The 14,058-nt window shown below is 44.7% G+C and overlaps 1 protein-coding gene across 5 annotated transcripts in view; it reads right to left on the bottom strand.

The window, feature by feature from the left end:
• The window catches only part of zgc:153184 (capZ-interacting protein), an 83,138-nt gene that overhangs the window by 27,154 nt on the left and 41,926 nt on the right, over positions 1–14,058 (bottom strand). Inside the window, exons 1-4 of one of the 5 annotated variants that reach the window (XM_090224037.1) lie at positions 13,332–13,514; positions 13,116–13,202; positions 8,315–8,392; positions 7,969–8,049 (exon numbers count right to left, since the gene is read on the bottom strand). In XM_090224037.1, the coding sequence (XP_090080163.1) occupies positions 7,969–8,049; positions 8,315–8,392; positions 13,116–13,202; positions 13,332–13,424 (339 nt within the window). In that variant the 5' untranslated portion in view covers positions 13,425–13,514. Of the gene's footprint in view, positions 1–5,984; positions 6,157–7,968; positions 8,050–8,314; positions 8,393–13,115; positions 13,203–13,331; positions 13,515–14,058 lie in introns of those variants that run through there. The other 4 variants (XM_090224038.1, XM_036965300.2, XM_036965301.2 and 1 more) reach the window with 4 other exon arrangements.

Below are 14,058 nucleotides of genomic sequence, written 5' to 3'. Positions count from 1 at the left end.
ACTCCTCCTATTCACATAAACACTGACCCACTCTTCCTATTCACATAGACACTGACCCACTCCTCCTATTCACATAGACACTGACCCACTCTTCCTATTCACATAGACACTGACCCACTCCTCATATTCACATAGACACTGACCCACTCCTCATATTCACAAAGACACTGACCCACTCCCCCTATTCACATAGACACTGACCCACTCCTCCTATTCACATAGACACTGACCCACTCCTCCTATTCACATAGACACTGACCCACTTCTACTATTCACATAGACACTGACCCACTCCTCCTATTCACATAGACACTGACCCACTCCTCCTATTCACAAAGACACTGACCCACTCCTCCTATTCACATAAACACTGACCCACTCTCCTATTCACATAGACACTGACCCACTCCTCCTATTCACATAGACACTGACCCACTCCTCCTATTCACATAGACACTGACCCACTCCTCCTATTCACATAGACACTGACCCACTCCTCCTATTCACATAGACACTGACCCACTCCTCCTATTCACATAAACACTGACCCACTCCTCCTATTCACATAGACACTGACCCACTCCTCCTATTCACATAGACACTGACCCACTCTTCCTATTCACATAGACACTGATCCACTCCTCTATTCACATAGAATCTGGCCCACTCCTCATATTCACATAGACACTGACCCACTCCTCCTATTCACATAGACACTGACCCACTCTTCCTATTCACATAGACACTGACCCACTCTTCCTATTCACATAGACACTGATCCACTCCTCTATTCACATAGAATCTGGCCCACTCCTCATATTCACATAGACACTGACCCACTCTTCCTATTCACATAGACACTGATCCACTCCTCTATTCACATAGACACTGATCCACTCCTCCTATTCACATAGACACTGACCCACTCTTCCTATTCACATAGACACTGATCCACTCCTCTATTCACATAGACACTGACCCACTCCTCCTATTCACATAGACACTGACCCACTCCTCCTATTCACATAGACACTGACCCACTCTTCCTATTCACATAGACACTGACCCACTTCTCCTATTCACATAGACACTGACCCACTCCTCCTATTCACATAGACACTGACCCACTCTTCCTATTCACATAGATACTGACCCACTCCTCCTATTCACATAGACACTGACCCACTCCTCTATTCACATAGAATCTGGCCCACTCTCCTATTCACATAGACACTGACCCACTCTTCCTATTCACATAGACACTGACCCACTCCTCCTATTCACATAGACACTGACCCACTCTTCCTATTCACATAGACACTGACCCACTCCTCATATTCACATAGACACTGACCCACTCCTCATATTCACAAAGACACTGACCCACTCCCCCTATTCACATAGACACTGACCCACTCCTCCTATTCACATAGACACTGACCCACTCCTCCTATTCACATAGACACTGACCCACTTCTACTATTCACATAGACACTGACCCACTCCTCCTATTCACATAGACACTGACCCACTCCTCCTATTCACATAGACACTGACCCACTCCTCCTATTCACATAGACACTGACCCACTTCTACTATTCACATAGACACTGACCCACTCCTCCTATTCACATAGACACTGACCCACTCCTCCTATTCACATAGACACTGACCCACTCCTCCTATTCACATAAACACTGACCCACTTCTCATATTCACATAGACACTGACCCACTCCTCCTATTCACATAGACACTGACCCACTCCTCCTATTCACATAGACACTGACCCACTCTTCCTATTCACATAGACACTGATCCACTCCTCTATTCACATAGAATCTGGCCCACTCCTCATATTCACATAGACACTGACCCACTCCTCCTATTCACATAGACACTGACCCACTCTTCCTATTCACATAGACACTGACCCACTCTTCCTATTCACATAGACACTGATCCACTCCTCTATTCACATAGAATCTGGCCCACTCCTCATATTCACATAGACACTGACCCACTCTTCCTATTCACATAGACACTGATCCACTCCTCTATTCACATAGACACTGATCCACTCCTCCTATTCACATAGACACTGACCCACTCTTCCTATTCACATAGACACTGATCCACTCCTCTATTCACATAGACACTGACCCACTCCTCCTATTCACATAGACACTGACCCACTCCTCCTATTCACATAGACACTGACCCACTCTTCCTATTCACATAGACACTGACCCACTTCTCCTATTCACATAGACACTGACCCACTCCTCCTATTCACATAGACACTGACCCACTCTTCCTATTCACATAGATACTGACCCACTCCTCCTATTCACATAGACACTGACACACTCTTCCTATTCACATAGATACTGACCCACTCCTCTATTCACATAGAATCTGGCCCACTCTCCTATTCACATAGACACTGACCCACTCCTCCTATTCACATAGACACTGACCCACTTCTCATATTCACATAGACACTGACCCACTCCTCTATTCACATAGACACTGACCCACTCCTCTATTCACATAAACACTGACCCACTCTTCCTATTCACATAGACACTGACCCACTCTTCCTATTCACATAGACACTGACCCACTCTTCCTATTCACATAGACACTGATCCACTCCTCTATTCACATAGAATCTGGCCCACTCCTCATATTCACATAGACACTGACCCACTCCTCCTATTCACATAGACACTGACCCACTCTTCCTATTCACATAGACACTGACCCACTCTTCCTATTCACATAGACACTGATCCACTCCTCTATTCACATAGAATCTGGCCCACTCCTCATATTCACATAGACACTGACCCACTCTTCCTATTCACATAGACACTGACCCACTCTTCCTATTCACATAGACACTGACACACTCTTCCTATTCACATAGATACTGACCCACTCCTCTATTCACATAGACACTGACCCACTCCTCCTATTCACATAGACACTGACCCACTCTTCCTATTCACATAGACACTGACCCACTCTTCCTATTCACATAGACACTGACCCACTCTTCCTATTCACATAGACACTGATCCACTCCTCTATTCACATAGACACTGACCCACTCCTCCTATTCACATAGACACTGACCCACTCTTCCTATTCACATAGACACTGACCCACTCTTCCTATTCACATAGACACTGACCCACTCTTCCTATTCACATAGATACTGACCCACTCCTCCTATTCACATAGACACTGACCCACTCCTCTATTCACATAGAATCTGGCCCACTCTCCTATTCACATAGACACTGACCCACTCCTCCTATTCACATAGACACTGACCCACTTCTCATATTCACATAGACACTGACCCACTCCTCTATTCACATAGACACTGACCCACTCCTCCTATTCACATAGACACTGACCCACTCTTCCTATTCACATAGACACTGATCCACTCCTCTATTCACATAGAATCTGGCCCACTCCTCATATTCACATAGACACTGACCCACTCTTCCTATTCACATAGACACTGACCCACTCTTCCTATTCACATAGACACTGACCCACTCTTCCTATTCACATAGACACTGATCCACTCCTCTATTCACATAGAATCTGGCCCACTCCTCATATTCACATAGACACTGACCCACTCTTCCTATTCACATAGACACTGACCCACTCTTCCTATTCACATAGACACTGACCCACTCTTCCTATTCACATAGACACTGATCCACTCTCCTATTCACATAGACACTGACCCACTCTTCCTATTCACATAGACACTGACCCACTCTTCCTATTCACATAGACACTGATCCACTCTCCTATTCACACAGACACTGACCCACTCTCCTATTCACATAGACACTGACCCACTCTTCCTATTCACATAGACACTGACCCACTCCTCCTATTCACATAGACACTGATCCACTCTCCTATTCACATAGACACTGACCCACTCTTCCTATTCACATAGACACTGACCCACTCTTCCTATTCACATAGACACTGACCCACTCCTCCTATTCACATAGACACTGATCCACTCTCCTATTCACATAGACACTGACCCACTCCTCCTATTCACATAGACACTGACCCACTCTTCCTATTCACATAGACACTGACCCACTCTTCCTATTCACATAGACACTGATCCACTCTCCTATTCACATAGACACTGACCCACTCCTCTATTCACATAGACACTGACCCACTCTTCCTATTCACATAGACACTGATCCACTCTTCCTATTCACATAGACACTGACCCACTCTTCCTATTCACATAGATACTGACCCACTCTTTCTATTCACATAGACACTGATCCACTCCTCCTATTCACATAGACACTGATCCACTCTCCTATTCACATAGACACTGACCCACTCCTCTATTCACATAGACACTGACCCACTCTTCCTATTCACATAGACACTGACCCACTCTTCCTATTCACATAGACACTGACCCACTCCTCTATTCACATAGACACTGACCCACTCTTCCTATTCACATAGACACTGACCCACTCTTCCTATTCACATAGACACTGATCAACTCCTCTATTCACATAGAATCTGGCCCACTCTATTCCCCCAGAAAAGCTGTGTTGGCACCAAGCAGATTTTTACCTGCGTCATAGAACAGGACAGAGAGCGCGAGAGAGAGAGAGAGACAGAGACAGATACAGATACAGAGAGACATAGAGACAGATACAGATACAGAGAGACATAGAGACAGATACAGAGAGACATAGAGACAGATACAGAGAGACATAGAGACAGATACAGATACAGAGACAGATAGAGAGAGAGACATAGAGAGAGAGACAGATAGAGAGAGGGAGAGAGAGAGAGAGACAGATAGAGAGAGGGCGAGAGAGAGAGAGCGCGCGAGAGAGAGAGAGATACAGATACAGAGAGACAGAGACAGATACAGATACAGAGAGAGAGAGAGACATAGAGACAGAGACAGAGAGAGAGAGACAGATGCAGAGACAGAGACAGTGTCTATGTGACAGAGAGAGACAGTGAGACAGATACAGATACAGAGACAGACAGATAGAGAGAGAAAGGCAGATAGAGATAGAGAGAGAGACAGATAGAGAGACAGAGAGAGAGAGAGAGAGAGACAGAGACAGAGAGAGAGACAGAGAGAGAGACAGAGAGAGAGACAGAGAGAGAGTGTGCCATCACAGCAGCAAGATTTGTGACCTGGTGCCACGAGAAAAGGGCAACCAGTGAGGAACAAACACCATTGTAAATACAACCCATATTTATGCTTATTTATTGTACCTTGTGTACTTTAACCATTTGTACATTGTTAAAACACTGTATATATATAATATGACATTTGTAATGTCTTTATTGTTTTGAAACTTCTGTATGTGTAATGTTTACTGTTAATTTGTATTGTTTTTCACTTTATATATTCACTTTATATATTATCTACCTCAGTTTGGCAATGTTAACACGTTTCCCATGCCAATAAAGCCCTTGAATTTAATTGAAATTGAATTGAGAGAGACAGAGAGAGACAGATACAGAGAGAGAGAGACATATACAGAGAGAGACAGATACAGATACAGACAGAGAGAGAGAGAGAGAGAGAGAGAGAGAGACACAGAGACAGAGAGAGACAGAGACAGAGAGAGAGGGAGACACAGAGACAGAGAGAGACAGAGACAGAGAGAGAGAGAGAGAGACAGAGACAGAGACAGAGACAGAGACAGAGACAGAGACAGAGAGATACAGAGACAGAGAGAGACAGAGAGATTACTGTCCTTATCCTGCTTTAGATACAACATTAATCATGATCATACAGTGTCCTGAAGTGCCCTCCTCTACTCAACACAATACACCTGACTCAACACAGCTACGATCCAGTCCTGACTAACTATGGACCATTAACCTGAGTCATCCTACAGCACACATCCTCCCTCTAACATCCTAGTTCTTTCCTACCTGGACAGGGGAGAAGAGGAAGAGAGAGAAGCGACAACCATTCTGTCCCATGGCTTCTCCCAACAGCTTCTGTCCGAGCCGAGGGAGTCAGAGAGACTATGGTGATGTAAAGCTGCCTGCCAGCCTGTCAGAGAATGGCCTTGAGCTCTCTCTCTCTCTCTCTGTCTTTGTCTCCATCTCTCTTTCTCACTCTCTCTCTCTTTCCTTGAGCTCATTAGCTCATCAATGTCAGCCGATTGGAGAGTCTTCAGGGATTTGGGCCCTTCCCCCCTCCACCTCTCTCTGGGGATATTCATGAACTGACCGATACACACCACTAGGTGGCGGTTTTGTGTCAGCAATAAAATCCACAGCAAAACATTGCCAGCCTACTAACATGACAGTACAGCTGTACACTGGTATCCTAAACTTGTTGTTTCCTCGGTTACACTACAACAAAACTGTATTCTGTATGAATATAGACAGGTCAGCTGATAAACGTCACTCATCATGATGCAGATCGATAGAGCCAGAAGCCATCGTCTTGTTATGATACTGAACAGTCAAATAGCTTAGATGACAAGGAACTGCCACGTGGGGACTCGTAGGTGGCTTGTTTCAGCTAGTTTTCAGTTGTTTCTTGGTACTATGTCTTTGAGGTGTTTTGACTGATCTCATGTCTTATGCTAATATGGCCATAATTCGCTGTAACAATGTGCAGTATTTGATAGAAAACAAGTGCTCATTTTGGCAAATGTACGTTTTCAATAAACATTTGGAGACAAAATATAGTTTTGTTGTTGACAAAATTTATTGGCCAACTCCGTCCGTTTTGCCCCATATTATCATACAAATTAAAGCAGAAATGAGTGACACCGAATATAATTTTTCTTCTGTGGGTTTTTATGTTTATCAAGCAATTCTACTGGTCTCTGAGTCAGACAGAGTTCTCTAGAGCACCTCTACTGGTCTCTGAGTCAGACAGAGTTCTCCAGAGCACCTCTACTGGTCTCTGAGTCAGACAGAGTTCTCTAGAGCACCTCTACTGGTCTCTGAGTCAGACAGAGTTCTCTAGAGCACCTCTACTGGTCTCTGAGTCAGACAAAGTTCTCTAGAGCACCTCTACTGGTCTCTGAGTCAGACAGAGTTCTCTAGAGCACCTCTACTGGTCTCTGAGTCAGACAGAGATCTCTAGAGCACCTCTAATGGTCTCTGAGTCAGACAGAGTTCTCTAGAGCACCTATACTTGTCTCTGAGTCAGACAGAGTTCTCTAGAGCACCTCTACTGGTCTCTGAGTCAGACAGAGTTCTCTAGAGCACCTCTACTGGTCTCTGAGTCAGACCAAGTTCTCTAGAGCACCTATACTGGTCTCTGTGTCAGACAGAGATCTCTAGAGCACCTCTACTGGTCTCTGAGTCAGACAGAGTTCTCTAGAGCACCTATACTGGTCTCTGTGTCAGACATAGTCCTCTAGAGCACCTCTACTGGTCTCTGTGTCAGACAGAGTTCTCTAGAGCACCTCTACTGGTCTCTGTGTCAGACATAGTCCTCTAGAGCACCTCTACTGGTCTCTGAGTCAGACAGAGATCTCTAGAGCACCTCTACTGGTCTCTGAGTCAGACAGAGATCTCTAGAGCATTTAGAATAAACATGCAGAGTAGAAAGTTGGCTTCAGATTTTGACCGCAAGACAAGGATCAGGATATCCTGTTTCTTAAGAGAAGCCTAAACTCAGACACGGTGAACAAGGCTAAAACATGCCAACTGAGAGAGATAAAGCCTTGGTTGTTTCCTGCAACAACATCTACTAAAAGGTTTCACTGTGTTTTGAGGCACATTGAATAAAACTATTCTGTAAAAGTGATTTGAAAGTGCAAACAAAAGCTGGTACCAGATCTTAATATATATATATTTTTTTGTCAACTTCTCAAACTATATCTTTGTCAGATCGGAGACCAGCTAGGCCAAGACATGGAAAGCAACACAGAGACAGTGATACACTGACCTGCAGCTTCTCGATGAGGGGGGAACTCTTGGAAGTCTTCATCTTGAATTTGGGGGGGTGTGGAGAGACGATGCTGGGTTTCTATGGACACGACAGACACCAAAGAGTTAACAGAGACGGTTGCCACTATAAGGCCAAGATAGGGACGACAGAGACAGACCACTAGAACGAAATCCCCAGAAAGAAGACAACTAACAGACCAAAAACATCACTCAGGCACGCTTGACATTTAAAGGTAATTTTCAGGCCTTTGTTTCAAAAAGGGGAATTTCCTCGTAGCCAAATCAGCATTTTCCATTTTTTCATAATTGCAACATGACTAAAACAGAAAGTTGACAACTTCTACCTCCAGTTCCCCGTGGTCATGTTTCACGTCGTGAAGCTGCAGGGAGCCCGGAGGAGGCCTCCTTTTAACAGGCTTCCTCTGCAACACAATGACAGAATAGTTAATAACATACAAATACAGGCATTCAGATACAAATACAGGCATTCAGATACAAATACTGGCATTCAGATACAAATACTGGCATTCAGATAAAACTTCAGGCATTCAGATACAAATACAGGCATTCAGATAATACTTCAGGCATTCAGATACAAATACAGGCATTCAGATACAAATACAGGCATTCAGATAATACTTCAGGCATTCAGATCCAAATACAGGCATTCAGATACAAATACAGGCATTCAGATACAAATACAAGCATTCGGGCATTGGTAACCTCTATACTAGTGTTGTCACGATACCAGGATTAGTATCACAGTATAATACAATGCAAACTACATTGCTACAGATGCTGGTCTGATGCCCGTGCCAGCCGCGACCGGGAGACCCATGAGGCGACGGTGGGCTTTAGGTTTCTCTCTCTCTCTAAAAACAGAAAAAAATCATTCTAAATAACAAACGGCCTTTATTTACAAATTAGTAATAATGTCTCAGTCCATGTTGAAGAATGGCCTTTTTCTCACTCTAGGTTATTTGAAATCAGAATAATCTCCAAAATATAGTTGCTGTTTTTTAAATTAAATTAAAAATTAATTAAGAAATATATAAAAGCCCCTTAGATATTAATTTATAATCCTCCAATCCTTTCAATCTAATTATTGGCGGAGAGTCACCTTATTGAACATTTTTTTTATCTGATATAAATATATATATAAAAAATGATATACTGTTGGCCTACCTTAGGCGACATGAGTCTCACTAGTGTTGAGTAATGTGCTGTTAAAAGTGGTGTAGGTCTTATTTATTTAAAGAGCATATTGAAGTTAGAAGCAGTAGGATTTGAAGCAATTGCCTACCCACTGTGGTCAACTATTTCAGCACCGTTTATGCGCTGCTCTGAGACAAGCATGGGGACTGGTCTTGATAAATTAAGGAGATTTTTATTTTCACTGAATCTCCGTTTGAGTATTGGTTAGACAACAATTATGGTGTGGAAATGTTATGCTCTTAGCACTGTAGCCTACTCCCGACCGGTCACGTTGTACAGCGCCATATTTTCCTAACGGAAACTCTGAGGGTTTTGTTTTTCTTGGAATAGAAACACTATAATATTAATCAAAATAATGAAGCTACATTTCTTAAAACCAATCCCAAGTTTTCAATTCTCTAGTACAACCACTATTGAAGGCTTGTCAAATGCTTCTCAAAGACGCCCTCTAGTGGTCAAACCAGCACTAACTGGCATTAATGGTAACAATGGCTGTCAATTAAATAACGTGCCATAGAATTCTGCGACAGCCTTCAAGGTGTAGCATGCAGTATGACGCAACTTTTACAGGAAGAACCACGGTGCCATCACAATACTCAATGCTAAAACGATACCAAAAACGATACCACGGGAAAATGAGAAGGTGTATTAGCCAAGATCATAGAATGGCACTTGATCCAGACAGATCTTTTGAGTTCAATACATTTTAAATGTTTGATGACAGCCATGTATGGATTAATGAATCAATTATACAATCAATTTGACTACGTAATATTATGGTCCTAATTTATTTGGATGGTAAATCTCGATCTATTGATAAAGTGGATAAATAAAAGGGGTAGCCTAGGCCTATTCAAAATACAGGTGAATCCCTATTCAGTAGGAGTGTGTGGATGCATTGAGTTATTGAGCTTGTGTGGGCTCATTTCATGGTGCTACAGATGAGACTTTCCATACGGGGACTTATTTTACTGTTACTGATCAACAACTCTTTTTTTAAATAAAAGTGTGCGCTGTCTCTTTAAGACCCAATGATGTAATGCACACAGCGAGCATTGAGACCCCACCTCTTCCTGGTGAGTAACAGTACTGAGACCCCACCTCTTCCTGGTGAGTAACAGTATTGAGACCCCACCTCTTCCTGGTGAGTAACAGTACTGAGACCCCACCTCTTCCTGGTGAGTAACAGTATTGAGACCCCACCTCTTCCTGGTGAGTAACAGTACTGAGACCCCACCTCTTCCTGGTGAGTAACAGTATTGAGACCCCACCTCTTCCTGGTGAGGAACAGTATTGAGACCCCACCTCTTCCTGGTGAGTAACAGTACTGAGACCGCACCTCTTCCTGGTGAGTAACATATTGAGACCCCACCTCTTCCTGGTGAGTAAAAGTATTGAGACCCCACCACTTCCTGGTGAGCAACAGTATTGAGACCCCACCTCTTCCTGGTGAGCAACAGTATTGAGACCCCACCTCTTCCTGGTGAGTAACAGTATTGAGACCCCACCACTTCCTGGTGAGTAACAGTATTGAGACCCCACCTCTTCCTGGTGAGGAACAGTATTGAGACCCCACCTCTTCCTGGTGAGTAACGGTACTGAGACCGCACCTCTTCCTGGTGAGTAACAGTATTGAGACCCCACCACTTCCTGGTGAGTAACAGTATTGAGACCCCACCTATTCCTGGTGAGGAACAGTATTGAGACCCCACCTCTTCCTGGTGAGTAACGGTACTGAGACCGCACCTCTTCCTGGTGAGTAACAGTATTGAGACCCCACCTCTTCCTGGTGAGTAACAGTATTGAGACCCCACCTCTTCCTGGTGAGTAACAGTATTGAGACCCCACCTCTTCCTGGTGAGCAACAGTATTGAGACCCCACCTCTTCCTGGTGAGTAACAGTATTGAGCCCACCACTTCCTGGTGAGTAACAGTATTGAGACCCCACCTCTTCCTGGTGAGTAACAGTATTGAGACCCCACCACTTCCTGGTGAGTAACAGTATTGAGACCCCACCTCTTCCTGGTGAGTAACAGTATTGAGACCTCACCTCTTCCTGGTGAGTAACAGTATTGAGACCCCACCTCTTCCTGGTGAGAGACAGTACTGAGTACTGAACGAGAGGAGAGATGTGACTGAGGCAAGGGCGAGGTAGTGAATGAATTACAATTCTTGGGGGGCAACGACTATAGTTTTTAAGCGACAATCAGCAACTTTGAAATCAGCATACTTTGCATTATGGGTCTGCATATTATCACCAACAAAGTACTAGGGTAGTGAATTGATGTTAGCTTCAGCTACAAGCTAGCAAGGAAAGTTAGCCTAGGAAGCTGGAAGCTACCGGTATCTTCTGTTCTTGCATTGTAAAGTCTTCTGGTGAACAGAAATTAACTATTGCAAAATTTCTACATGTTGCATTATTCAAGTGTGTTCAGTTCTGTGTAGTATGAGAGGAGATAACATGACATAGTCCAGACTCCCAGTGGTTCCTCAGGACAGACTCCCAGTGGTTCCTCAGGACAGACTAGAGTCAGTATGAGAGAGGAGATAACATGATACAGTCCAGACTCCCAGTGGTTCCTCAGGACAGACTCCCAGTGGTTCCTCAGGACAGACTAGAGTCAGTATGAGAGAGGAGATGGTTCCTCAGGACAGACTCCCAGTGGTTCCTCAGGACAGACTAGAGTCAGTATGAGAGAGGAGATAACATGATACAGTCCAGACTCCCAGTGGTTCCTCAGGACAGACTCCCAGTGGTTCCTCAGGACAGTCTAGAGTCAGTATGAGAGGGGAGATAACATGATACAGTCCAGACTCCCAGTGGTTCTTCAGGACAGACTAGAGTCAGTATGAGAGGGGAGATAACATGATACAGTCCAGACTCCCAGTGGTTCCTCAAGACAGACTAGAGTCAGTATGAGAGAGGAGATAACATGATATGGTCCAGACTCCCAGAGGTTCCTCAGGACAGACTAGAGTCAGTATGAGAGAGGAGATAACATGATACAGTCCAGACTCCCAGTGGTTCCTCAGCCCAGACTCCCAGTGGTTCTTCAGGACAGACTCCCAGTGGTTCCTCAGGACAGACTAGAGTCAGTATGAGAGAGGAGATAACATGATACAGTCCAGACTCCCAGTGGTTCTTCAGGACAGACTCCCAGTGGTTCCTCAGGACAGACTAGAGTCAGTATGAGAGAGGAGATAACATGATACAGTCCAGACTCCCAGTGGTTCCTCAGGACAGACTCCCAGTGGTTCCTCAGGACAGACTAGAGTCAGTATGAGAGAGGAGATGGTTCCTCAGGACAGACTCCCAGTGGTTCCTCAGGACAGACTAGAGTCAGTATGAGAGAGGAGATGGTTCCTCAGGACAGACTCCCAGTGGTTCCTCAGGACAGACTAGAGTCAGTATGAGAGAGGAGATAACATGATACAGTCCAGACTCCCAGTGGTTCTTCAGGACAGACTCCCAGTGGTTCCTCAGGACAGACTAGAGTCAGTATGAGAGAGGAGATAACATGATACAGTCCAGACTCCCAGTGGTTCCTCAGCCCAGACTCCCAGTGGTTCCTCAGGACAGACCAGAGCTAGCAATGAGTCCAGGTGGACCAGGCACGGTGTCTCGCGCTTTAAAGGGGACATCGGCTGCGCTGACAGACTCGATCCTCTATCAATCAGTAGACAACGTGAGACACATTTAATAAAAATATCCAAAGTAACAAAAATGTTTTGTACCGAACCGTTTTTTTTTTCCCTTCATGTTTTAGCATTTAAAAAGTACAGAAGTTTTGAGTATACAAATCAACACCAGTCTACACTTCCATTACAGAGGATAAACCAGTGAGTTAACCATCAACGACAGAGAAGGAGACAGACAGACATGACAACTTTACCACAGAACTAGAATGAGAAGCTATTTAGGAACATTACCTCGTCGTGCGGAGTCGGCGTCGGCGTGACGTGATCTTTGAATCTCCCGGCCAACTCGGCCACCGAAGACTTGACCGGTGAGTCCTGCTAAAACACAAAAAGGTCATACATTCAGCAACATAGAAACACCGTCACGAACATGACCTTTGGCATCGCCGCGAGCCGAGAAAGTACTCTGGACCCCAGTGCCTTCCGTGGAGGAGAAGGAGGTCCAACCTTCTGGATTTTCCTCGGAAGCATTTTGATCTCTCCCCGAATACAGAGCTGTGATTGTGGTTCTATCTGTCCACAGGAAGAGAGACACGGCATCCCAGACACAGCTGGACAACATCATACTGCTGCATCTGCCTGGGACATGACATCAGGGTCTTTGTCTTGGCCTTCAGCCTTATCATCTTATCACTGGTTGTGTTGGCCTCTCTCTCTCTCTATCTACCTCTGCCATTATTTTCTCTCAGCTGCCCCCTCCTCCTCCTCCTCCTCCTCTCCCCCTCTACAGTCAACTCCCACTACTCCCATGCTGATTTCTGGGTCTGACTCCTCAATGTTTTCTCTGTTCTCATCTGATGGCTATTAGGTCATTCCTGATATCTGTACAGCAGGGTGGTTTCTGTTTGGTGACCGAAGGCCTAGAGAGGCTTGAACGTACCCCAGCATGTATTCTCTCAGCCCCAAATGGTACCCTATTCCCATGTAGTGCACTATGTAGGTGACATCTGAGACCCAATCTACATCTTCAAAAACACAACACTACTGTTGTCCATTTAGATTCCCAGTTCCCATAACTGATTGGACAAGCTCAGCGTGCTTCGGAGGCTTTGATTGGCCAAGTTGTTTGTAGCATGAAAGGGAATGTGAATTGTTGAAATATTCTGACGACCTCTCTCTGCCTGTTGGAGAACGGCCTTGAGCTCTCTCTGCCTGTTGGAGAACGGCCTTGAGC

This window comes from Oncorhynchus mykiss, chromosome 27 (genome assembly GCF_057628025.1).
Source record: "Oncorhynchus mykiss isolate SJ-2025 chromosome 27, ASM5762802v1, whole genome shotgun sequence".
In the NCBI taxonomy this organism is placed as follows: domain Eukaryota; kingdom Metazoa; phylum Chordata; class Actinopteri; order Salmoniformes; family Salmonidae; genus Oncorhynchus; species Oncorhynchus mykiss.
The sequence above is the reverse complement of the archived record's forward strand: the minus strand, read 5'-3'. Positions and strand labels throughout refer to the sequence as shown.